General features: G+C 37.9%; 1 protein-coding gene across 1 annotated transcript in view; it reads left to right on the top strand.

Annotated features, from left to right (window-relative positions):
• pic (DNA damage-binding protein pic) overlaps positions 1 to 26999 on the top strand; it is a 148908-nt gene that overhangs the window by 43509 nt on the left and 78400 nt on the right. Inside the window, exons 8-11 of the mRNA XM_067156832.2 lie at positions 1803 to 1965; positions 3996 to 4157; positions 12581 to 12706; positions 20491 to 20654. Of these exons, the coding sequence (XP_067012933.1) occupies positions 1803 to 1965; positions 3996 to 4157; positions 12581 to 12706; positions 20491 to 20654 (615 nt within the window). The remainder of the gene's footprint in view (positions 1 to 1802; positions 1966 to 3995; positions 4158 to 12580; positions 12707 to 20490; positions 20655 to 26999) is intronic.

Raw genomic sequence — 26999 nt, 5'->3', positions numbered from 1 at the left:
GAAAGAGAAAGGAAGTAGGAATTAGAATAACTGATAGAGAGTGCCTGCTAAATGGTTTGTGTGCTATAGAGTGTGTGTTACTTACGTGTGGGCTGGATATGTCCTTAAGTATAGTCGGGAGTGTGCTGCACACTGTTGCGTGTACATCGTGCGGCTGTCGTAGTGTTCAGATTGAGAGGTGTTGGGGATGGGGAAGCAGCCTCTGGAGGGGGTGGGGGGGTTGGAGTGGGGTGTGTCTTTTGGATTGTTTGTTGGTTTGTGTCTGTTTATTCTTTTTAAATATGTGACTTTTAGAATGGGAATGGCTGCGTTGAAAAGAATGTTTGTTTTATCTGTAATTTAATTTAAGTTGAGGTTGGGATTAGCGTATTGGTCCATATTGATATAGAAATCTTCCATTATATTGAGCAGTGGGCCTGTGGGTTTCATATTTAAAATTTCCATGTCATTCTCGATATTAGTGAACTTATACTTGTGTTCCTCGACATGTTGCTGTATGGATGAAAAGCAATTATGTTTAGTGTTATATGTTATATGTTATATTATATGTTCGTTGTAGCAAATAGAAAAACATCTGCTGGTGCGCCCGATGTAGCTGGCTTCACAATCGTTGCATTTTATGCGGTATACTCCTGAGTGGCTGTATTTGTTGTTTTCATTGACAGATTTAGTGTTATGAAAAATGTATAGTATAGTTAGTCCTAGGCAGTTAAGCGCAGAAGTGGGTCGAAACTGTGCTGTCTGAAAGAGGCCTCATGAACGTAAAATTAAGCACCAACACGTCGGACGCAAAGAGAATAAGACTGGCTTGGGACGGATGCTCCCTGCAGCTGTAGGTCAACGTGCAACCGCGATCTGGGCCCGTGAAATGAAGTTCTCTACCAAATCCTTATCCAGGCCAGTTGTCGCTGGCCCATCATGTGAACAACATGGCCTGGAATGCAAATTTAAATCTCTTATGGTGTGAGTTACAAACGTATTAAAGAGTGACGTAAATGTGCTATCCAGGTTCTTTAGCATGTATTTAATAGGACATGGACTGGGACTTCGGAATAATGAAGTAATAACGAGGGAAACGCACTAGAGAGGGACGTCTTAACCGGTTTCGACTGTATTCAAATAACTTCAGGGTGTGATATTTTTCAAAACAGCCCTCTGGGTTCCTAGAATGGAGTTAAAAAATGCCATTTTTCAATGACAAATTTTTGCGAAAACATTTCCTGCAGATTTTCTGGATGTTGCATGTCAATAAATCAACCTCCAGTGCTCAAGGATATTCTACTAGAAGAAGTAAAATAAAAAACTTAGTAGATTACATGGATATGCAGTGTAGGAAAGCATATGTACCGAAACAGTACATTGCTAGAAATGTTCTTACATGCGTATCTATTAGTCTCAGACATGATTTCTCCAAGTATTACATGAGGAAAAAAAAAACCTGGAAAAATTCAAGAGGCTTCTCAAAGCTTTGACCTAATTTTACACCACTCTGTACACTGAAAACAAGTAAGCATTGCGAACTTCATACATGTTCCAATTGGCTACTTGTTGCCTGGGAACTGCATCAGCTCTTTCATTATTATCAGATCTATGATCACCATCATTGTCACTTTCACTGCTCTACAATAACAGAAGAATAATGGACTGGATCAAACCCATTAGTATTTTTCAATAATTTCTGAAAGTGTATTGTTAATATTAAAAATACAATAAATGTTTAAAAAGGAATTTGTTCTCAAATATTCTTAGTACAACTTTCAAATACTGGCCTGTGCAGTAATAATATTGTCATGTGTTTACAGGAGCGTATAAAGAAGGCTCGCTACGTATTATTCGCAACGGGATTGGCATCCAGGAGCATGCCTCCATCGACCTGCCTGGCATCAAGGGCATGTGGGCTCTGAGGGTGGCAACATCGGAGAAGGTGGACAACACACTGGTTCTCGCATTTGTCGGACAGACCAGGTCAGTCAGGAATGTATCTTAGTGTGAGCTTGCATTCAGGAGATACGGGGTTTGAACCGCTCTGAAGGGTTTCCCGTGGTTTCTCATTTTCACTCTACCTTAATTAAGGCCACAGTCGTGTCCTCCCAGTCCTAGCCATGCCCTACCCCGTTGTTGGCGTCACAGACCTGACTGTGTGGGTGTGACATGAAACAAGTAGTGAAAAGAAAGTAGGTCAAACTTCTTTATTGTTGTTTTTCCTAAAGGTTCTAGTTCTTTAAATTTCTCCTCTGACTTGCATAATGGCTTTTGACAAACAACCATTACAGGTTGAGCTGATTTCAGTTACTTGCTGTCTTTTAAACCCAGTTCTTGTTTCCTTAACACATTGGTGATGAATGCATGGTGAATACTCTTGGCCATTTTTCTTGGTTTTTTAGACTTGCGTTGCTCTCTCTCTTCATCAGATAGCTTCTCAGTTGTTCTCAAGTAGGCTGAGTGGACCCAGAACTAGCTTTAGATCTGAGTTAAGAATTTGGCAAGACTGTTTTGGTAAGAGTAGCCAATACATCACAATAACAATCAGTAGGGCCCAGATGTTTATGACCTAAAAATGTTAGAAATATGCGAAAATCAATCTTAAGAGCTAAATTTGAAGATTTTTCTTGGCAATGAGATCTGGTAAAAAAGTTATTTCTCCCTTGCGGATAAGAGTCTATAAAGATTCAAATATCTCGTCAATTTGATGATTGAACTTGTGACAGGATGAATGTTGGTCTTCAAGAAATTTAAATGCTTATTGTCATTTGACCTTGGTGAATGCTGTTGAATAAATACGCTCTTGTTGACGTCAGTGACCGTACGTTGAAATAATGGATTTAATAAGGCATGATTGGAAGGGACGGAAAACGATGATCGTATTTAAAAGTTGTTGCTTAGTTTATCTTGTTGTATGTCCCTCCAGTTGCTGTTTGTCAGTTTGGTGTTATCCGAGGTTGTGTGGTGATCTCATTGCCAAGAAAATCTTCAAATTTAGCTCTTAAGAATGATTTTCAAGTCTTTCTAAGATTTTAGACATGCTACTTGTTTTAAATATTTTAGAACTCATTCTTCCACAATTTTAATCTATCTCTCCTATTAAGCACATGTAATTAAGGCATGTATCCAAAGATTCTGTATTTTTATAATATTCTAATAGAGTTTTAAGTTTGTGATAAGTGGTCTAGTAGTTCTTAAGTCATTATTTACGAACATAACCATTCTTCGAGATTCAGATTTGGCTGATGATGCTATGTAAGGGAGCGAAATATGTCCCACATATAACTTTTTAACTAATGAAGATGTTTTAAATGTGACAACATTATAATGTATTGAACAGGTGGATCATAATAATAAAACTTTGTTATTGTAAATCAACAGATTTCAATACGGATTAAAACGTGAGATTAGTCACTTGCAATTTCTCAGGCATAACGACAACATGTTTCATTATCTTAAGACGTAGACTTTCACAACCACTAAATGACATTATAATGTACAAGTTTGGGGATATTAGGTCATGTAATACTTACAATATGCTGACGCATTTCGAACCTGCAACCTGGATCGTCTTCAGAGCTATAACAAAGATTTTATTGGCAACTGTCACTTCATCATAACTAGACTCTGTTCCAGGTTCTCCAGAGTCAAGGAGAAATATGTTGAAGAGTTACCCGTGGAGGGTAGCCATGTATAGCCATCCCCTTTGTTAAAATTATTTGAGTGTTCAACAATTTCTCTTACCTAACGAATGATTCTAACATCCCCAAAATTGTATATTATAAGGTTTTATTATGTTCAACTCCATCTGCTGTAAATATTGTTCAATTCACTCTCAATTTATTTGGTGAAAACAAGGGAATTGAGTGTGAGATCAAACACGGCATGATCAGAGGTCTAAGCAGGCCTTCTAACTTGTGTGATGGAATAATGTGAAGTTTGCAACTTTGACTTGCAACAATGAGAAATTCGGTAGATTACAGATATGTGCAGAAATTGTTTCTCTGTTGCAGAATTCTGACATTGAATGGAGAAGAAGTTGAAGAGACTGAAATCCCTGGCTTCATTTCAGATCAGCAGTCATTTTTCTGCGGGAATGTGGATTACGACCAGATCATCCAAGTTACGCCCATTTCCGCGAGGCTTATCTCTGTCGATACGAAGCAGTTAATCCAGTATGTTGACTGAATCTAATTATTTTATATTGAGTATACTCTGTTGTGAATCATTGAACAGTATGGCCCTTGTCTGTGTAGCTCCATTAACACAGCAATGATGCACATCTATTGATAGCAAACATAAGTACAGGTGGTAAAAGATCAGGAACTCAGGACAAACACAAAAGGATAATGTGAGTATTGGGGAGGAACTAAGAAGTGTCAAAATACAAAAGATATTTGCGATGTTTCTTCCCTTTTCCTGTACATTACTGGCCTTCTTGTTATCCTACACTTCCTGCATCAGGACTGATGATGATGGTGATGCTTGTTGTTTAAAGGAGCCTAACGTCTAAGGTCATCGGCCCAAAGATCTGTCAATGGCCCCTCAGTGACTGTTGATGCCCCACCCCCACCTGACGAAGTTGGGAAGCAGAAATAAACTTGTCAGGGGCTAAGGAGAGATGGATGTAGAAGAACTGGGATTGATGAGAAGAGAGCCTATCAATTTGTCAACGGCATTGTGTGAAGATGTAGAGATTGCCCTTGTACTTTTGTGTTATTGTGTTTGTCCTCGTCTTCTCTTCTTGTTGCTCCCTCTTCACACGCTGTCCTGCCTTTATGTTCATTCTATTTTGTGTTCCTTTTTTGTTCCTCCTATCTGTCTGCATTATGACTTGCTTTGACACTTGTTTGTTCTCTCTCTAACACTTGTTGGAGGATGGATAAATCTCTTTCTCATTATTAATATATTTTTCATTTAGAGTATTTGACTTGTAGGTTGGCTCTCTTGCTTCTATAATAGATGTACTACAGGGTCTCTCTTACAAACGCAGACTGAGCGCACGGTGTTCGTACTCTGTACTACAGCAGCTGCCTCAGCCCAACTTCCATCGTGCGCAGCCGCACTGCTTTAAGCATGCATACAGTCTTGTATGAAATCTTACCTTATAAAAGATGCTGCAAGTGACATCCTTCATAACGGGGAACTTTATAAACACTATTAGGATTTTCTGCACACTGATAGCGAGAGTTATGACTGTTCACATGACCATTAAGATGAAACCAGGCCCCATCCGAAAAGAACACAAGCTGTGGGTCGAATAAACAATCGTTCTATGATCCAAGATACCACTCACAATATCTCACTCTTGTGGCTGGATCAGCAGGTTTTAAACAATGGGCTTGTGTAAACCTGTACGGTTTAATGTGTAACAGCTTTGTAGCTCTGTGTGCAGAAGAAACCGAAACTCCTACTTGTTGTGCTGTTGTGTGAGTGATTTATTCAGTGGCCATTCAAGATTTGCACCAATGTCGTCTATCTTTTCCTCTGTTAAAACTGTTCATGCGCATACGTGTTTCTTATTGAGCACTGAGCCAGTAGTTTCAAATTTATTTACAATTACAGTAGAAGTTCACTATAGCAAATAACAAGAACCCCACTATAACAACAGTTTTTGTCTGTCCCTTGAAAATTCCTGTATTAAACTATGTATTGTCCTTCGGTCACAGTGGAACCCTATCACTGACACATCCGTTATTGCGAGCAATTGAGCGTGCACGATTTTCTCCATTACCGATATTTATGCACCCCAACGATTATATTGCATGCAATCGATCATCTTCGGTATTGTTTCCTCGCTATGTCCACTAGCAAGTTCTCTCATCGACATTCGATTGTGATGTTGGAGTCAGTTAGCAATATCCGTCGACTGCTGTTCCTTAAAGTAAAATCGAAAGGAAAGCGGAGAACATATTTTCGTAATAAATGCGTAAATAACGTGTCCGATAGCAGTTGTGAACTAATTAGAAATACAGGCTAAAGTAAATGATTGCTTAATTTTAATGTTTTATACTGAAATAAAGAATGGGATACAACACAATATATGGCAGAGTGCATCATTGCTTTTAAGGGTTAGTTTATATTTTATCGTGTCTGGTTAGATTTCACAAAGGCTATTATCATGTGTGTTCTCCCAGGATGGTAGTATAGTAAGTGAGATTGAATGAAGGTGCAGTAAAGTTAATACAGTGAGCTTGCACTTGCAATGAACAGTGTTCTGTAAGAAGGAAGTCAGGTCCCGAGCGAAACTATTTTTGCATTGATCTGTTTTCAGACCAACTTTGCTGTACGGGAGTGAAAGCTGGGTGGACTCAGGTTATCTTATTCACAAGTTAGAAGTAACAGGCATGAAAGTAGCGAGAATGATTGCAGGTATAATCCGGTGGGAAAAATGGCAGGAGGGTACTCGGAATGAAGATATAAAGGCTATGTTAGGAATGAACTCGATGGATGAAGCAGTACACATAAACTGGCTTTGGTGGTGGGGCCATATGCGGCGAATGGGGGAGGATAGGTTTCCTAGAAGAATGATGGACTCTGATATGGAGGGTAAGAGAAGTAGAGGGAGACCAAGGCGATGATGGATAGACTCAGTTTCTAACGATTTAAAGATAACAGGTGTAGAACTAAATGAGGCCACAGCACTAGTTGCAAATAGAAGATTGTGGTGATATTTAGTGAATTCACAGAGGCTTGCAGACTGAACGCTGATAGCCATAACGGTCTATAATGTATGTATGTATGTATGTATGTATGTATGTATGTATGTATGTATTATCGTGTAAAGATCAAGATTGCTAAATTAGGAAAAGATATAGACTTCCTAAAACAATACATATCCTATAACCATACTCCTAAATTTCTTCAAAGTTGTGTTAGAAAAACCCATTCTTCTCCTCACACGTTAAAAACCCCCAAAAAAATAACCAACAAAATTTGGTTGAAAAACGAAATCCATTTCTTATACAAGAAAAAAGTCATTTTTAAACAACAGATTATATGAAGATTTTACGATTTAAAATCGCGCAGTGCTAATCCTCATTATCTTATATTGCTTCTTCAACTGTTTTTGTGAAAGACTCATCCTTTAATTTCTTGTTTTCCTATGCATTGTTTTTGTATTGTTATTCGGCTGATGATGATCCAGATTGGGGTCGAAACCGGTACCGCTTCCGCTTATAATTAAATAAGAATGTAACACTACATAGGTTGAACTACGTTATTTGTTATTTCAATTTAAATGTAAATTTATAGCGGGAAGCTTATCGTTTCTCTACTGGCGCTTGAAATATGTGTTCATGATACATATAATACGATTAAGTTAGGCTAGGTGACGCTGTTTGAATAAGAAAACTGGAACATTTGCCAAAAAAAATGCCATCGATAGAGTTTTTGATTTTTAGTATTTGCGATAAATGCGAAATACGTCGAAACTTTGTCAGTGTATGTGCCTTCATCTTATATGACCCGTATGAGTGGTTTTTAGCGACTTTGAATTAGCGATAAAATGCAAAATTGGTTCAAAATGCAAAATTATGCAATTTATGCGAAATAGATGCGAAACTCTAGGTTTTATATGAAATAAACATATATCATTTTAAAAACGATGCATTTTATTTAAAAATTAGATGTATGTTGTTATTTATTTCAGGAGAAAGAATTATTACGGCGCCCATTGCGATCGTAAGGCGGTAACATACTTTGACGGACACTTCCGTCCTGGTGCACGGGATATTTGTAAGTTCATTATCGCGGTTAGCTGGTCAGAGAGATTTATTCTGTTTGTTTTGCAGCCTACCCGATTGATGTCAGATGATACCTGAAGCTATTTTCTCTGTGTACATAGTAACTCTGAGCTGAAATACGGAAAATAAAAATCACCGTGCCGCTCGTTGTAAACAATCATGGCGGCATCCAAGAGCGGCATGGATGAGGTTATTCATAATTGGCTTGAAAAATAGTGATGTTGAAAGTAGAAATGATTCTCTGGAGAGTGAAAATACTTCCTCTTCTTCAACTGACAGTGATGAAAGTGATTCTGATTTCAGTTACGAGATGATAGTGCCAATTGAAACTATGTGACAAAATGCAACAAGAGCGGGTGAAAATTCTAGTAAAATGATACTTGGAATTATGATCTTGTTGACAATAAGCCTGTTTCTGCAACATGCAAACAAGTTTTTGAAATTTACTCTATAGTGAGGAGGGGGTTGGGAAATAATCCGAAAGAAATGGATGTAGGGAATGAATTTATAACCCCACAGCTCTGGGATCACGTTACTAAGGAAATCAATGCCTATGCCTCTATATTTCTTGCTAATTTATCTGCTTCCCTTGAAGCCAGTAATACTTACGAACAAAAACAATGGTTTCCTGTTACTATAGACGAGCTAAATGCTCACTTTGCTCTGTGTATTATTATGTTTGTTTGTGATTAGTCAAATTTACGTGAAAGTGACGAAAAGATGCATAAATGGTATGCAAGGAAATATTCCTTATATATTTCACAAGTAATGGTGGGCCAAAGGGTTAAATCATTCAATGTGTGGAATATCCTTCACTGGCCAAAGAGCACTGCAAAGAACAATCAATCAAACAGCAAATACACTTTCAAGCACACACGTTTATTCTCTTTTTTGATCATAGTCGGTTATTCTTGACATTGGTGTTGAGCAGTAGTTTCTGTTTTATTAAAGTACGGTAGCGATTTATTTTATTGTCTGGTAGCCATGGATAGAAGCAAAGTGACGATCAAACAGCATGCCGAGAGTCACTAATCGGGACATTTTTATTTTTATGTAAGCGATACAGATAGGCCTATATTGATGTGCCGACTTTGCAATCAAAGACTTCAAGAAAAAAATGTTTTGCAGTCCATTCTTTGCCTCGGCAGCACTGCTGTGTATTTGGGCCTCCACGAACAGTGTCGATGTAGAATTTTTTTTTAGCAAGTACAAGATAATTGTAACTGATAGGCGGTCTCAAATGAAGGAGGACACCGTTTAAACAATTGGCATGTTGTACTTCAATCATCATTGAAATTCCTGTTCCTTGTAGGTGTATTGTACTGTGATAAATAATTATGTTCAGAATAGTATTTTTCACTTTGAAATATTTGTTTGTAAATTTGTAAATAGGCATATTTGTGTGTGTGCGTTAATACTTCTTGCAGTCTTATGTTGATGTTTGTCTTATTTTCTATAGTGAATTCAAGGGTTGTGGGCTCGGATCCCACAGGTGTCCAGTTGGCCGTGTGTGCGTTAATACTTCTTGCAGTCTTATGTTGATGTTTGTCTTATTTTCTATAGTGAATTCAAAGGTTGTGGGCTCGGATCCCACAGGTGTCCAGTTGGCCATTTCTGTTCTGCACTTAACATCTCTTCAACACGTACTAAATGTATGTAACACGACCTAATAGGTTGAAAGTTGGTTTTGATTAGCAAATTATGCTTATTTTTAACCAATTTGCTACAAAATGCTAAATTTGAAAATCAAAATGCTAAATCTCTGATTTTTAAGTGCTATAAACTACGAACTCTAGCGATCGATCATTTTCGGTATAGATTTCTTGCTATGTTCACTTGAGAGATCTCTCGTCGACATTCAGAGGTGATGTTTGAGTCAATTAGTAATGCCCTTTGACTGCTGTTTCATAAAGAAAATTAGAAATGAAAGAGAACAGGTTTTCATAATAAATACGTAATTAATGTGGTCAATAGCAGTTGTTAACTCATTAGAAATAAAGGCTAGAGTAAACGATCGATTAATTTCAATACCAAATACTGAAATTAAGTAAGAATGCGATACATCTCGAGATGGCAGAGCGCAACACTGATTTCAGAGGTTGGATTACACTTTCTCGCGGGGGCCGATGACCTTAAATGTTAGGCCTCTTTAAACAGCAATCATCATCATCATCATCATCATCAAATTCAGGTTAAATTTTGGAAAAACTATTCCTATGCAAATTCATAGCGAGGTGGTTATCATTTCTCTACAGACGCTTGAAATATGTTTTCATGATACATATAATACGGTTAAGTTAGGCTAGGTGACTCTGTTTGAATAAGAAAACTGGAATATTTACCACAAAATGCGATCGATTGTCTTCAGTATTGTTTTCTTTCTATGTGCACTTGTGAGTAGTCACGTCAGCATTTGAGGGTGAAGTTGGAGTCAGTTTGTAATACCCATCGACTGCTGTTCTCTAAGGAAAGTTTGAAATTAAAGAGGATGACATGTTTCCATAATACATGTGTAAATAATGTGGCCGACAGCAGTTGTTAACTAGTTAGAAATAAAGGCTGAAGCAAACGATCACTTAATTTTAATGTTATATACTGAAATTAAGTAAGAATGTCATACACCTCAAGATATAGAAGAGTGCATCACGGGTTTAAGAGGATATTTTATATTTTCTCGTGTCTGGTTAAATTTCGGAAAGGCTATTCCCGTGAAAATTTATATCGAGGACGTTATCATTTCTCTGCAGGTGCCTGAAATATGTTTTCATGATACGTGTATGATTACGTTAAGTGACACTGTTTGAATAAGAAAACTAAAACATTTGCCAGAGAAGTCTCTGGAGAGATGCTTTAATTTCCTCAGAATGAAATGAAATATACACTTTAATGTTGTATCAAAGTTTGTAAAATAACAAACGAGTAAGCCATAGTGTGGATATCATCCACAAAAACGCAGGTTTTGCAGACACTGATTGCTGTTTCATACAGATTCATACGGATATGGAACCTCCCCCCCCCCCCCCCCCCCGACTTTTGCGAAAATCGGATATAACGACAATCCGCTATAGTTAGTATATTTTTCGCCGTTATGAATTCTCGCTATAGCAGACTTCTACTGTATTTGAATCTATGCTCATGAAGGTGGCACTTCACCAGGAAATCGCTGAACAAATGCATCTCATACCAGTCGAGCCGACTCGTATTTCAAATAACTTTTGCATACGAAAATACGGTGTTGCGATGATAACTGTCTCGCCATGTTAACAGCTGAGATTCAGACATGTTGATGCTAGGTTGAACACGTGCATGCTTCTGGCTCTTTGCAAGTATCATTAATGGTATTGAATAGGTGGACCCTTCTCTACCCTTTGATGTTGATCAATTGTCAATACGGACCATAATGAAATTCATACCCTATGACTCCTTGCAAGGTCACTACGCACTTGCCTCCCATACAGCTGCTTAGGTCTGGGAGAGTAGAAACGCCACTGGACGATCTGGGTTTATAAGAGACTCTGTGTTTTTCACTAGAAACCAAGTGTGATGTAACATTGGTTTGCCAATACTTGAAAATACATTCCAAGAAACACAAGAATTTGTACTTGCTGTATCTAACCTAATATGGTGATGTGGGCTTAGCCCTCACTCCCCCAAAAAAAGTGGTTTGTCTCATTACATACAATAGATGGCTGCACTTATCTTTGAAACATTTAATTCTGAGGTTCATCCTGGTTTTCCTGGCATGTCTTAAATTAGACTTCCAGCTAATTAGGTCTGTGGGGCCGGTGACCTAGCTTTTGGGCCCTTTGACCCTTACCACTCGTCTGTTGGGTGAGACCCGACATGACATTTTATCGCCCAACGCTCGTCTGCCGTCTCTTAGACTACAAAATACACGATGATATACTGTACTGCCATCTTTTGGTTCCACGTGGAACTTTGTAGAATCCAGATATTATTTGACAGTTGGTCAAAAATCTATTATTTAGATGGCAGTGTAGCCGTCAGCTGTCCACTCACGCACACGAAAGCTTGATTATAGTAAACAAACAGGGTCGCCATGTGCTCTTCTAGTCATATATATGTTGTATATGTCAGGCAACACATGAAACCACAGTATTTTCGCACCTCTGCTCCTAATAAATATATCTAAGAGCATTTCACGATGCCTAAAAGTGAACTGAAGATGGTCGGTTTTTGTACCGTAACCCAACATGTACCTGATGCTGACGGCTAGCACAATTATAAATCAACAGATCCAGATTTCAAGATATCGCCGTTTACAGTGGTTTTAGCCTACAAACTGCTGCGCGGTATGAAACCACAGACTGAATAGAGTTTTACAATTGATTTTTAGTGATAATTTGTACACTGAAATTATTAACGAAACTGATTGGTATAATAATAATAATAATAATAATAATAATAATAATAATAATAATAATAATTCTTAAATTCCACATATTCCTTTTATTTGCTCCAGTATAGCTTGCTGTAAACGTGTATAGCCTACTTACATCATTCAAAAGCAAGTGCTATCTCCAAAATAGTGAAAGATGAATACAGGTCATATAAGATAAAAATTTACATTTAAAATATGAGTAGTGGAGACAACACAGAGAACTTTAATTCGAGTGGTAAGGTTTAAACAACAACAATCATCATCATCATCATCATCATCATCACCATAGTCATCAATTAGGTCTGTGGAGTCGGTCTGAAGTACAATGCAATCGTGAAAACTGAATATTCACTTCTCTTTTAAAATTTGAACGTCTGTTCTCTGTGTAGATGACACTGCATATACTCAATGGCCTTTATTTATTTATTTTTTTATTTTATTTTTTTTGCAGTGAGTGGAAACCTCCTTCAGACAAGACAATCAGTGTGGTGGCCTGTAACACGACGCAGGTAGTTTGTGCCACAGGCAGCGACATGTACTACCTGGAGATCTGTGACAAGGAGCTCGTCCAGAGAGGGTAAGTAAGCACTTCTAGTAGAAAAGTGAACCCTTTAAAGGTGCAAACTCTTTTGTTTTACAAAGGAGACAACACACTTGGCCAGATAAAATAACAATTTCTTGTTATTTTTTTGTTGTTGTCTTGCAATTTCAAATTTTCATAGGGTATTCTCTTTGTATTCTTAGTCATGAAGTAGTTCGACTTCTTGGCTGAATGGTCAGCGTCAAGGTAGAACATACTGATTTAAGTCTCATAAAACTGCTTGTTATGACTTCTCAAAAAAGGAAAGTAAGATTCCCCACATAAATATTGCTCAGATATTCAGTTGTTACCCAGGCTTTCAGATTTCAAGTGTACTTGCTTGAAAACCTCAACACATTTTCACAACAGCACAGACTCTTTGCTTCTCAGTTTTTAGAGGAACCAACTTTCCTATTCCACTTTCATTGCAACACCATAGGACAGTCTCTCTCTCTCTCCCTCCATAACTTCTCACTGTGTCATGTGTCACCCTTAAATGTCAAGGTTTTATCAAGTAGGAAGAAGGTGAAACAATAGCCCTGTTTTGTCCACATTGGAAACATGATTTTGACTGCAATTCTCCAGAAGTTGTAACTGTTCGACCCTAAGCTTCTCACTAGAGGAGATAAAAGTTAATACCTTGGGACACATGAATATCAAATAAACTATATGTGGCTTGCCCGCAAATTGCCACGCAAATAGAAACAATTAACATTCCATGGTTTCCCATTTCTCTATGTGATGTATGGGCGCCAGTGTTACAGTTTTAAACAAAACTGTAAAGCAAAATTTATATTTACTAGCATAAAGACTTTACTTAAATCACAGGGGTAGGATTTTAAATAATTAACCATTAAGTATCGTTTGAGAAAGAAACTTAGCGCAATATAAAATACAAATGAATTTATTGTACAAAAAAAAATGAGATGAATCGGAAAAGTTCCTTAACCCTTTCCCACGGAATATCTTTGACTCACTGTCGGGCGAAACCTAGAGTAATAATTTGCTTGTCAGGTATAGATGTGGAGTACCTTCACTCAATATTTTTTTCTGTAAAATCCACTTAAGATATCAATTTCAAATTTTTTAACAATGGAAAATACACAATAGTTATTCTAAAATAATACAATGAGATCACCTAATTACACGAAAGACTTCCCCCCTGTTCGGAATGGTACATCAGGAAGCATCCAATATGGTGCATAATGTTAAATTGCTTGTTCTTGAAGTCAGTCTAAATTGCTGGTCATGATGGAGCTCTTATTTTCTTGGTAATGCAGAGAACGCAAGAATTCACCCTGAATCTCCCAATTTGTTTCATTTTCGGGATCAGTCGGATGAAGATATTTCGATAGCAAATCGTGCTTCCTCTCGGACATACAAACTATAAGCAATTTTTGAATGAATGGGATTGGAAGATAAACTGACATTAGTTGGAATAGGCTATTATGTAATCAAGTAGAGGCTCATAGTCCGAAAGATAATTAACTGAAGGATTAAAACTGACAATTGTGTATTTTACAAGTAGGCCTAATATTTTAAAACTAGACGGTACCTGAATGAACATTTCCTGTCCTGTGCCGTATTTCGATTCCTCTCAGATTCATATCCTGTCCCAAATGCTTCCCATACTATTTTTATTATCATATCTACAACTTCAAACTCACTATCATTGCATTTGTCTACATATTGATCTAATTTGTAACAAATATCCTCCGTATTCAAGTGGTTATGAGCAGCCATGTTGCTGCAGTGTGTTTACATTCAGTCAGCTGTCTGTTCTATCTAAGGAAACGTATAAAAGAACACTTTATTTTAGGATTCCGTGCATGCCAGTAGTATCTAGGAAGCGTAGAGAATTTGCTGGTTCCAAAAAGTTATATGTATAGCAGACAGATGGCAGAGGAAGTCTGTTTGAAAGTCGAGTACACTTTACTACGCTACCCGCGGGAGACAATGTGCAACTCCAGTACGCTTTACTACGCAATGCGCGGGAAAGAGTTAAAGCGTGGAGGGATTTAGTATTTACGTTACTCAAATTACTATTGCTTGCTTTATCTAATTGAAGCTCACCAATTGCAGTTTCCGTTGAAGTCATCTGATTTCCGTGGTTACTCGTTCTCTTCTTCTCGATGTAGAATTGACTCCGTGGACATCCTTCCTTCTCTGATGTGGTACGGGCTATCTGGACTAGCACTCCCTAATTGCCTAGTCTTTAAATTAGACATTGGCCCTATACTTGTAAAAACTGATCAGCGTTGATCGTATGAGGAGAAAATTCAGAGATATGAATTTTTCCATGTTAGTAGAAATCTCAATCCAACTGAGCTATACTATTTATACGGTACAGACTTGTACCAAATTCCATGGACTTGAACTAAACATAGTTCTTCGTCCAGAAGATTTACTGAATATAACACAAGCCGTAAGCTTGTTTCGTCTCACGCAGATCCGATAACATAACCGCAGCTAAGTACTGTATCGAAGCGACAACACACTGTACAAAATAACTATGTCTCGGAGAGACCACACACTGTCTCAAAATCAATAACGTCGTTCAAAGTAGATGTTCACAGTAGAAGTTCTAATAGTAGTTAGGTTCTCAGCAGAAGTAGCGATGTGAGTGAATATCCGAGACTCCGTGAATCGAGGAATGCTCCACACTACATAATATATCACCGGGCTCTCCCCACTCTTGATAATAGCTCAATATCAATTCTCTATATAACGAAGCATCTGATTCGTAGATCGCATTATCATCTCCCTCTTCTTTCTTCTTGACAAGACCAGTAGGCGTGGCGATGATGTAGCTTTCCGCATAGCAAGCCTCGCGCGCGGGTCACTGTTTACCACTTTATGCTCATGAGTTTAACCCAAGTGAGTCATGCTAAATTCCCCTGCTATAAGCATAACCTTTTCCGTATACACAAATATGAGATGAAATGACAACAACTATGTCTCAACATATTGTCCATATTTACAATACATAGTGAATTCCTATCCTACCTAATATAATAATTTAAATAATAAATGATGTTACAATTATATAATATGATTGCAAAAGCCTTATTTACAAATGCTTGACGTTGAATAAATATGATATTACGAATAATTGCCGATGGCGGATAAACTTGATATCGAGTGATATCGCGTAAAATGATAGTATATTAATTTAGTCTGGCTGGAGAAGCCTGGACGGTTACAAAGTGATTGCAATATAGTTTCCTCATATTTCTGTAGTCTATGGGTTCATGCTAGTAACCATGCCTCACACACACATCTACACACTAGATTATGCATGTTCTTAAATATCTTGATCCAACTATTTGAAACTTGAAAGTTTGAGAGTCCCAGCTGGTGTGCTAAATGAACCACGGTTCCATCAGAAACATGCTTTTCACCTCACACACTCATTTTCGTTTGTCACTTGCTCCTTGTAGTTTCCTCTTGTTTAGTATGGTGTTCAGTGTGAATGGAGGAATGTTCTATTTCTATGCAATATATTGTACCGTGTTGGCTGGGTAAATTAAATGAAAACAGGATCTGGTATTTCTAACATTTATTTACTAATTACTAAAACTACACATTTCATGCAGGATAATCAAGCTTATGACTTACACAGGTACACACATACCTGCCAACCCTTCCGATTTACCCGGAAACTTTCCGGTTTTTTACTCGTCTTCCGATTTTCCGATTAATTTTTACTTCTTCCGATTTTTGACTAATATAACCTCTAGTACGGCCAATACTCTTCCCCTAGAATAAAGGATAAATTCTTATGTGCTTGTGTAATTTACGAAACCTAATTTTCAAGCGTATTTGATGCTTTATTTCGCCTTCGTGTATCGTTTTTCCCGCTCACCACAGCAGCGTGTGCGCTTTAAGTTGGGGATTCGGGGCGGCAATCGTCCTGCAAGCAAGAGGCTAGTGCGCGCTAACGACTCAGTTAATCGGGACGAAACAATGAGTTTGTTATTGTGTTGTTCGCGCGCTGTTAACATCGTTTCTGTGCGTAGTTTCGTCGGAGTTGTTCCTTGCATTTCTATGACAGTTTCTGGTATTTTCTTTTCTCGTTATGGCCAAAAAATATGACAAACGTTATCTCCAAGTGTTAAGAGATGCCTATAAATTTCTGTACATTTTACCGGATATTAAAGGAAACTACCGTATTTTCTCGTGTACCGTAATCGACGCCCTTGCATAATTTACACATCCCAATATTTTTGGGTCCAAAGTGGAATTTTACGAACCCACAACTTCGAAGATCCATAACTCAGCTCCGGATGCGTTTCGAAATAAAGATGCCGCCAACTACTCAGGTAGCAGGCTTCCTATTGCGAAAGCGGGCATTCCACATACAGGGCAACGTGCTGTATTAGCCGGCAGGAAATCCCACTGCACTAGTTTTACGAGTGTTTCGCGTACGGGACATTATGTGATCTCAAAATTGTTTGTCAGTCCACAGTACTCTAAGAAACTGGTACAGTACTGCATCATACGAACTTGCGAAACATACGGGAATAGAGCAGCGGGCAGCAAGTTTTCAGTGTCCAAATGAAACATGCGCTACCGCGGTAACAGAAGTGCACTTCAAGCGGCCAACAAGTCTCACAAAGCATTTCGCGGACCAAAAAGCGGCATGTTTCCGCAAGTAGAGGATTATCTGCTTAACTATATGATTTTGTTACGCAATGTTGGATAAGCCGTTTCTCACAAAATGCTGCATTTTAAAGAATGAGAAATAGCCGCGGCACGTGGAATCATTGTCTCATATTTAAAGGTTAGCCGAGGCTGAATTAATTTTATGAAGAGAAATGGACTTTCTCTTCGACGAAGAACAACATTATGCCAAAACGTGACGAATGATTTCAACCATTTTCAGCGCTTTGTGATTGAAAAGCGTAAAGTGAAGGAATATTCTATCTTCCTTATAGGAACGGCAGGTCAGACGCCAATCAGTTTCCATATACCACGAAGTCGAACAGTCGATAAGAAAGGAACATACAGTGTTATCGCACGCGCTACCGGAAGCAAAAAAACAAAAACGACGATGTACTGCAATGCTTGCTGTAATAGCTGATGGCAGAAAGCATGCACCTTACTTTGTTCTAAAACGAAAAACAATGCCTAAAGCAAAATTTCCGCGAGTGATCCACGTTCGTATTCAAGAAAAAGGGTGGATGGACACGTCACTCGTACAAGATTGGATACGAACGGTTTGGAGTAATGTAGCAGGGTCCCTCCTTCGATGCCCGGCCCTTCTCGTGTTGGACAGGTTTTTTTTCCGGTATGTCATTCAGGTCGTATTGTCAGCTCGTATTTGGAAGAATATTTTCCAGTGTCGGTACCGTACTTCAAGTCCACGTGTCTAACTTATCTGATGTACCCTATTTGACTTTTCAGAAAAAATCTCACGCCGGAATTTTACGCCAAATGACGATAACTGCAAATGGGTTGAACCAATTGTGTTTGGATTATATTTGATGTATCTTTTAAATGTAAATGAATTGTAAATAATTTATAAATATACGAATTCCTTGAATCGCATCCGAAGTTTTCGCCTGTATTTTTCGTCAAAGAAGTGCGTTAATTATGCGAGAAAATACGGTATTATGTATTTTGTTGCGTGTGACGGTGTGACAAATATTATTCGTATGTAAATGTCATAAATGAGAGTGATTAGGTACATTTTCTTGTAACTATTTTTATGTTTTCTTAGTTTAAGATTTTAAATTTAATGGTTAATTTGCATTGTAACTGTAGATAAGTATGCCTTTTATCCTGACCTTTTTTCACGTAGACCGTGGTGGAATATATGTGATGAAATCCAAGAATTAAAATATCTTCCTATTTTTGGTTTCTAAAAGTTGGCAGGTATGTACACACAATAACACAGTTCTCTCTCTCTCTTATTCACACTAATTCACAAAGACTACGATCACTAACACTACATTTTCGCTCAGTCACACAGTTACTTTGTTAGCATTGTCACGGTCCGCAGTCCATACCTACACATTTCAGTCTTGGAGATCGGGATAGTATCCGCTCTCCACTCAGTCCGTAGAACTCCACTCACAGCCATTCTCTTCCAGCAGCTGGTTCAAGAGACACGCACGACGACAGGCACACAGAAAAGGGTCCTTGGCTCCAACAGACTGACACCTAAGCCCAGGTTGTCACTAGCACACTGACTGCACTCTTCACTAACTCACTGAGTCAACACAGTCTTCAATCGTTTACTGAACTACACCAGCTAACTGAACCGAACCTCATAGGTCGCGCCTGACTTAAATACCTGGGCCCGCACCATCTGGATGATTCCAGAAGGGACACGCCTTCCAGAGTCTTCCCGAAGGCAAATGCTCTTCGCGCTCCATTCATATTCTTCCATAATGCCGGAGGCCTCCAATGAGCGAACAGGATGATCCAGATAACAGGGGTGGGAGTGCTGATCAATCCGCAAGTGGCTCTCCTCCGCCTGGTAAAGGGAGTAGGGAGAGAGCGGGCCTTCCTTGTTGATGTGCGTGCGGTTGGAGCTGGCTAGCTTGCGCTACTTCCCGTAGTTGAACATTGGCATGGCGGATGCAGCAGCTCACTATGCCACAGTATACATGCTTCATGTGAGGATTGCTACCTACTGCTTGAATGAACATCAGTTTTTTATAATGGGTCCTGTTACACTTTCTTTTTGTTACTAAGAAACAATAATTAGCGAGCAAAATATGCATCAGCTGAAACTATCGCAAGCTGCTATCCATTAGGTGTGCTAATGAGAAAAGAGACCCTAGCAGGCTGTGGAAGAGTTTTACACTGAATAAGGTGCAAGTAACTGAATTTTGAACTTTGTCATTGATAATGGTGAAAGTAAGTTGCTGACTTGAAATAAGTTTATGTGGGAAAGAGGCAAAATTTTCTCAGTAAAACTGAATTTAAAATGTTGAGATTTTTAACTCGTGTAATTTATTTATTTATTTATTTATTTATTTATTTATTTATTTATTTATTTATTTATTTATTTATTTATTTATTTATTTATTTATTTATTTATTTATTTACATAGTTTACGCCCACATTGGAGCACTTCAATCAAACCCAAATACATTTATGTTGATAAAGAATTAACTGAAGATTTAGCTTGCATCATCTTCCTTTCCCAAAACCTCTTCATTCTGGCTGACCTGGCTGCCCTTTCTTCATCAGATATGACATATTGTTTGTGTTGTACAGTTTTTAATGACAATCTTATTTGTTTGTTCTTGAGAATCCTTTTTTTCTTCTCTATTTTCAATTTGCTTCATTGTAATATTCAGCTCTTCTAAATTATTCTGAACTTCTTTGAAACAATTATTTCTTGTTTTACTTTTTGTGTAATTTATGTAGGAGTTTTTGTAAAATTGTAAATTTACATACTGCATTATTGCAATGTTTAGCCAAACTTTGTTGATGATTTTAATTTTATTAATTTTATTGATTTAATTTGTTCCTGTATTTAGGATTTTTCTAAAATTGTAATTATACATACCCCATTATTGCAATGTTTAGCCAAATTGTCAATGGTTTTAATTTGTTCCCGAATTTTCCGTTTTGCTGTATTTAGGCTCCCCTCACATGGTCCTTTCAGAAACAGTGAATCAAGGTTCAACTGTGTTCCATCATTTTTTGTATGTAACGTGGAAATGGAAAGTTGAGTTGAGTTGTCCCTTTGATTTGGTCCCTTCAAGAAAATGTTAAACTATGTTTTAACAGACTTAGTCAGTTGATAATATTGTTGTTTACAGACAAGCCACACTGGAACACGAAGTGGCCTGTTTGGATATCACACCCCTACAGGAAGGAAGCACTAAGGCAGAGATTGTAGCTGTCGGCCTCTGGACTGACATCTCGGCACGTGTCCTCAGGTTACCAGGCCTTGAGGAGATAAACAAGGAGTTCTTAGGTGGAGGTGAGTTGTAATGTGTACAGAACTTCAGAAAATGTCTTTCTTAGGAATTTGATATTATGTGCAGTATTTTCATCTCGTATGAAATATGCCTGGCTGAGTGGCTCAGATGGTTAAGTTGCTGGCTTTCTGAGCCCAAGTTGGCAGCTTTGATCCTGGATCCCTGCGGTGGTAATTGAAGGTGTTCAAATACATCAGCCCCATGTTGGTGGATATATCGGCACGTAAAAAACAAAACTCCTGCGCTGCAAAATTCCATCACCTCGTCATCTCTGAAAATCGTTAAAGTAGTTAGTATTACATAAAAAGCAATAACCTTCTTCTTCTTCTTCTTCTTCTTCTTCTTCTTCTTCTTCTTCTTCTTCTTCTTCTTCTTCTTCTTCTTCTTCTTCTTCTTCTTCTTCTTCTTCTTCTTCTTCTTCTTCTTCTTCTTCTCCTTCTCCTTCTTCTTCTTCTTCTTCTTCTTCTTCTTCTTCTTCTTCTTCTTCTTCTTCTATAAAAGATGTTTAAAGTAAACTTCTAAAGTGGAATACGATCATGGCTATCAAAGTAAATTGAATATTACAGTACAATGTAATGTCTTTCTTCTATTATGTTTGATTATATGCTAACCGTCTTACTAATAAAAAGTCCTTATACAGTTGTTTAACACTTGTATAGTTATACAGTGGATAAACCCTGTATAAGCGTTGTATATTTTTCTTACTAATAAACGTGGTATACGCATTGTATTACTATACAGCGCGTATACACTCGTTCCAAGGCGTTGAAATCTCTTCCTGCAGTTCACTGACGTATTTCGCACGTTCACCGCCTTTATGATCGCTTCTGCTTGTTATCTAAGAGCCAAAATTACCGGAAAGTCGCGCAGTAGCTCAGCATATCGAAAAGGCAGTGGCAACACAAAGTGAGACAGCTGGAAATTGGCTTATGTTAATATGAACATTTCTTCAGCTTGCTTGTGTAATGAACGCCAAAAAAGAAATGGAAAAGCTTAAGAAAAGATCAAAAGCTCCTAACTGGGATAGTACGGAAAACATAAGCAAATGTAATTGAATCGGCGAGTTGAAAAGGGTACGCATTCCAAAATCCTTACTTTTCAGGAGAAAGGAAAATCTGTTTTATTGCTTAAAAGAAAGGTTGATCAAAAAAGTTTCTATTAGGCATTTATACATCATATTTCTGCGTATTCAACTACAAAGTATGGAAATCATATTACGTACGGTTTTCAAGTTATACCATTTTGTATGTCAAGGAATATGTCCTTTTTTTAATACTCAAATTTGAGAAAGATCTTTGTAGAGGCAGATAATGTATAATAAACTCGCAATTTCAAGTCTATTACACATTATTACACAAAATCACCCCCAACCATCATTTCTTTTATAGTTATTCATTGTCATTCTGTCTCTTTAAAGTGTTTTACTTTACGAAGATGTCTAGCCTCCATAACCTCAGAATGGATATGTCTTCTATGTTTAAAATATCGTGAAGATCATCAACGTTATCGTCCATTATTTCAATGTGTGTCCAATGTTAAATGGATAAGTCTAATATTCCATCATGATTATTATACTGTAGACAATAAATACCACGAAAATAAACTGCTCACTCGTTTCTTTTTCCGCTACTCGCTGCTATACAACGCTTATACAAGGGTCCTGGTCTGTATAAGCAATTCAATGAATAACTATAACAGATGTATACACAGGAGGCTTATACACGGTTTATTAGTAACGAATTTCACATAAACTGTGTATAAACCTTGTATAAAAGTTATACACTGTTTATTAGTAAGACAGTAAATAAATAAATATTTAAAAAAAGTGGAAGGCGTCTAGTGCCCAAATTGAAAAATATGAGCTTTCCAGTTGAAAATGTTCCATATACCAAGCACAGTGCTTTTCTGAAGGGTTTGAAGCAAGTAAGTTGGAGCAAGAAGTTTTTAAGACAACCTAAATATGGAGTCAGTAGTATCAAGAGTGGTACATATAATGAAAAGGGGTTCCACTTTCCTTCACCAGACACAGTAACTGTGATCGGATAATTTTGTAAAGATGTCTGTTGATAATGTTGGAACATGGAAGAAAAGAAAAAAGGTATTCAGTAGACTAAAACATTGCAAATATGGATGACACTGATTTCAGATATCCTTAAGCTGCAGGTATCATTAGATTACCAAAAAATGAAATATTTTCTAAGCTTCTTGGATTAAAATTAGAGGAAAGTACGTACCAAATGTTTGTGAGGAAGTTAATGTAATGATATTTCTACCTGGATCACCACCTTCAAAAAGACACAGCAGCAACACGATTTAGCAACTGTGGAGCTTCAGTGACAGTATAACAGTTGTAAAGAAAAGTGACTTGAGAAAAATTATCCCGTATTTGTCAAAACACAGTTTTATCGCAGAATCTCACAGTAAATATTTGCAATGTGTGTGTACTAAATTGACCAGACCACGGTCTTACCCAGAGGCTCCAGATTTGATTGCTGGCCAAGTCAGGGATTTTTACCTGGATCTAAGGGATGGTTCGAGGTCCACTCAGCCACTTGATTACAACTGAGGAGCTATCGGACGTAGAGATAGCGCCAAGAGTATTCGTCGTGCTGACCACATGACATCTTGTAATCTGCATGCCTTCAGGCTGAGCAGTGCTTGCTTGGTAGACCATGACCCTTTGGAGTTGTTGCAGCATGGGGTTTGGTTTGGTGTACAAAAATTGAGTTGTACCAGATAAAAATGAGAGGTATTGAACCTTCGTTAGTTACAACATGGTACAAAGGTCCTTTCTAAGTTTTCAATCATGTGTTTTGTACTGAATTGTTGTGGGTGTTTCCTGAAATATGTATCTTATGTTTTAAGTACAGTTTGTGTACTAATTTGTTTTAAAATGCTGCCATGATATAGAACATGTTTTTTTTCTGATTTTAAACTTTGGCACTTAGACAGTTTTTCAGTTATCATAACAGGTTAATCTTGTCTGCCATATTCCAAATAACTATTCATTTAGTGAAAAGTGGACTTGGATACAGGAAAACCTCATTAATTCGAAGTCGTCGGGACTCGAAAATCGGACTTCGAATTAACCGCCAGTTCGCAATTCAGAAGTACCAACCCTTGCCGCGTTACAAAATATTCTAAGGCCCGTTACTGCATGCAGTTAACCATGATTCACAGTTTATACCTTTCAAATGCCATGAAAAAGAACTATTTCCAAAATGTATCCAAGAAGGTGCATTTACAGTATTCAAATAATGCACTCGGATATCTCACTGGCAAACATAACCTCACGCAATGAAATAAAGGAAGAAAAAAGCACGATTCAAAGACGAGGAGAAATCTATGCTGGCTCCCATGTAAAAGTGCTTTATTAATTGGATTACTATACTATATGCATTTTAGATGTCTTGTATTTACACAGAAAGCACCCAATGCCCTTAAAATAGAACTTTTCTATGACTATCCTTGTACGATTTCCCACCATGGCACTTCTCTCGTACTTCAGAAATGTAAACACTTGCCGCCTCACAAAGTATTATTATAAGACCCATTAATACGTGCAATCACCTCGATTCACAGTTTAAACCTTTCAAATGCCATGGAAAAAACATTCCGAAATGTATCCAACAAGGTGTATTTACAATGTTCAAATAATGCATTTGGATTAATCACTGACAAACGTAACCTCACGCAATGAAAGATAAAATCACACAATTCAAAGATGAGGATAAATGATGCTGGTTCCCCTGTGCAAATGCATTATTTTTTGGATTTTTGTACTGTTAGCATTTTTAGATGCTTTGTACTGGCATCGAAAGTAATTAAAACATTGTGGCTTATTGAACTTTCCTGGATAAAGTTTCTCGCTTCCATGTGCATTGCAACACACTACTATGACCCCCACCCCCACCCTTGTACGATTCCCCGGTGGCACTTTCTCCTTTAAAACCATAAGACCGTTTGGGCTTGCATTAAAATAAAGCAATGCAGTTTCACCGGCAATGACCATATTGTATGGTGCCTATGAATTTATTATATGAGCCACGTTTTTTTGTCAACTGTCGACATCGCTAGTGTTCGCGGATTCTGTTTTTCCGCACACTGCCTGTTGCGTGATATTACGTCGTTCCTTAAAAGGTTGAATACAAAAGAATTTTGATTTCATTCAACTTAGCAATCATGAAGCGTACTGTAGACCCACCGAAGTGAGTGTAAGTGCGGAAAGCTACCCCTCCACGTTCGGGAACGCGTGTTCTGTTATGACGCGGAGCAGATAAATTTCGACTTGAAATTACTCTGTAACGTACTATTGTTTTAAAATGTAAAGGCAGTTTCGAATTAAAAGTCTGAATTTCGGTAATGGGTCCGACATTGTACTTCGAATTACGAATTATCCGTATTTCGAATTAAACAATTTAAATAACATGCAAAACTGTATCTCATGTTTCCGGGAACGAGAGCTTCTTCGAATTAGGCGGGATTTTGAATTAACCGATTTCGAATTATCAAGGTTCTACTGTATTCTATTCAGTCTATAAAAATATATTTAAATTGTTGGTAGTTCTTCTTAAGGTCCTGAAACCAAACTGTGATAATTGTTGGAGACAAACATTAAAAACCGTGAATTAAAACATTAGAACCTTCATGAGAATCTTTAAAATGAATGTCTCTTTTAGTTTGTAATGGAGTGATTATTCTTTACCAATAATTATTTGTCAGATGATGATGGTTTAAAACAAACTGAAACATATGCAATTATTTTAACTCAAGTATTGATTGGATTGACATCAAAGAACAAAGTTTTTTTGTATTTGTCATCATAAGCCACAATGACCATCAGCTTCATAGGGGAAAAGGGTTCTACAAGTTGTAATATGTATAATATTGTTGTTTAGTAAATAAAAAAGCCACTTTTTCACCACAATAATAATATTTCGGTTATTTATTCTACATTAAGTTATACATTAATGCGGGGCATGTTTCGTCCTGTTTTAGGACATCCTCAGCCGTGTTCCTCGTTATAGATAAAAATTGATGAATGACTAAATGACTACATAATCAACAACACTTAAATTAAAATGTCTTGTCCATGACAAGGAGTGTAGTAAAAATTCCAATAGGTCTTGTGAATCTTATCTTCTAATTATGTACGACATATGTTGTTCGTTAGAACTCGTTATTGCTGGGCTGAGTGGCTCAGACGGTTGAGGCGCTGGCCTTCTGGCCCCAACTTGGCAGGTTCAATCCTGGCTCAGTCCAATACTATTTGAAGGAGCCCAGATACGTCAGCCTCGTGTCGGTAGATTTGTTGGCACATAAAAGAACTCCTGTGGGACTAAATTCCGGCACCTTGGCGTCTCCGAAAACAGTTGGTGGGATATAAAGCCAATAACATTATTATTATTATTATTATTATTATTATTATTATTATTATTATTATTATTATAACTCGTTATTTATACAACGTTGCACTTGTGCTCTTGTTTTTAAAATTTTCAACAGTCTAGTACATTAAAAATCTTCTTTTAACCAGAATTGTAACGTGAATGAACACTATTAAAACAAGGAAAACATCTATAGCCTACTTGCTATGAGGTTGAATGGAAATTTCTTATTGCTGGACAAAAACAAACCATTTTTCACTTGATGATGTTGAAACAAATCCATAAAATCAGTTTACGTCCAAATCTGAAAAGAGGAGTATAAAAATTGGATTCACTGGTGTCCGAAAGTTAAGCATAAGTTACGAGTAAGCAGGGCAACGGGAAATAGACTGCAAATCGCATGACATATGCACCTACCAACCTTATGTGTTTGCTCTGTGTATGAAAGGAGTGTTCCTGGCTTTGACTAGCGCGTAACTTCAAGGTAAACACAGCCAGTGCCTGCGCCCCATATTCCCTCAGTCGTGTTTGCCCTGTTATACTGTGTAGCCTTGTGGTGAATGGCACGACGACGCCATTTGGACCCCGTTTTGCAGGGTAGAATACTCGGCCGCCTGGAAGCAGGCCAGACACAGACCGAAGTCGCCGTATCCTTGAATGTGCCACAAAGTCTCATGTGCAGGCTTTGGAGACGATTTCGAGACACAGGTGATGTTAGTCGTAGGCCAGTACCAGGTCGACCAAGGGTAACCACCCCACAGCAGGACCGATATCTGGCCTTAACCGCCCGACGAAATCGGAGTGCACCTGCAAGACAATTGTCGGCAGAGCTTGCAGCCGTCTCAGGGGTTGCTGTTTCCCGGCAAACTGTGTACCGGAGGCTCATTACAGCAGGGCTGTTTTCCCGACGTCCAGCGGTGTGCGTCCCACTCACTCCAGCACAGAGACGGGCCCGTTTAC

Source organism: Anabrus simplex, chromosome 12 (genome assembly GCF_040414725.1).
Source record: "Anabrus simplex isolate iqAnaSimp1 chromosome 12, ASM4041472v1, whole genome shotgun sequence".
Classification (NCBI taxonomy): domain Eukaryota; kingdom Metazoa; phylum Arthropoda; class Insecta; order Orthoptera; family Tettigoniidae; genus Anabrus; species Anabrus simplex.
Note: the sequence above shows the minus strand (reverse complement) of the source record. Positions and strands in the feature narration are given on the sequence as shown.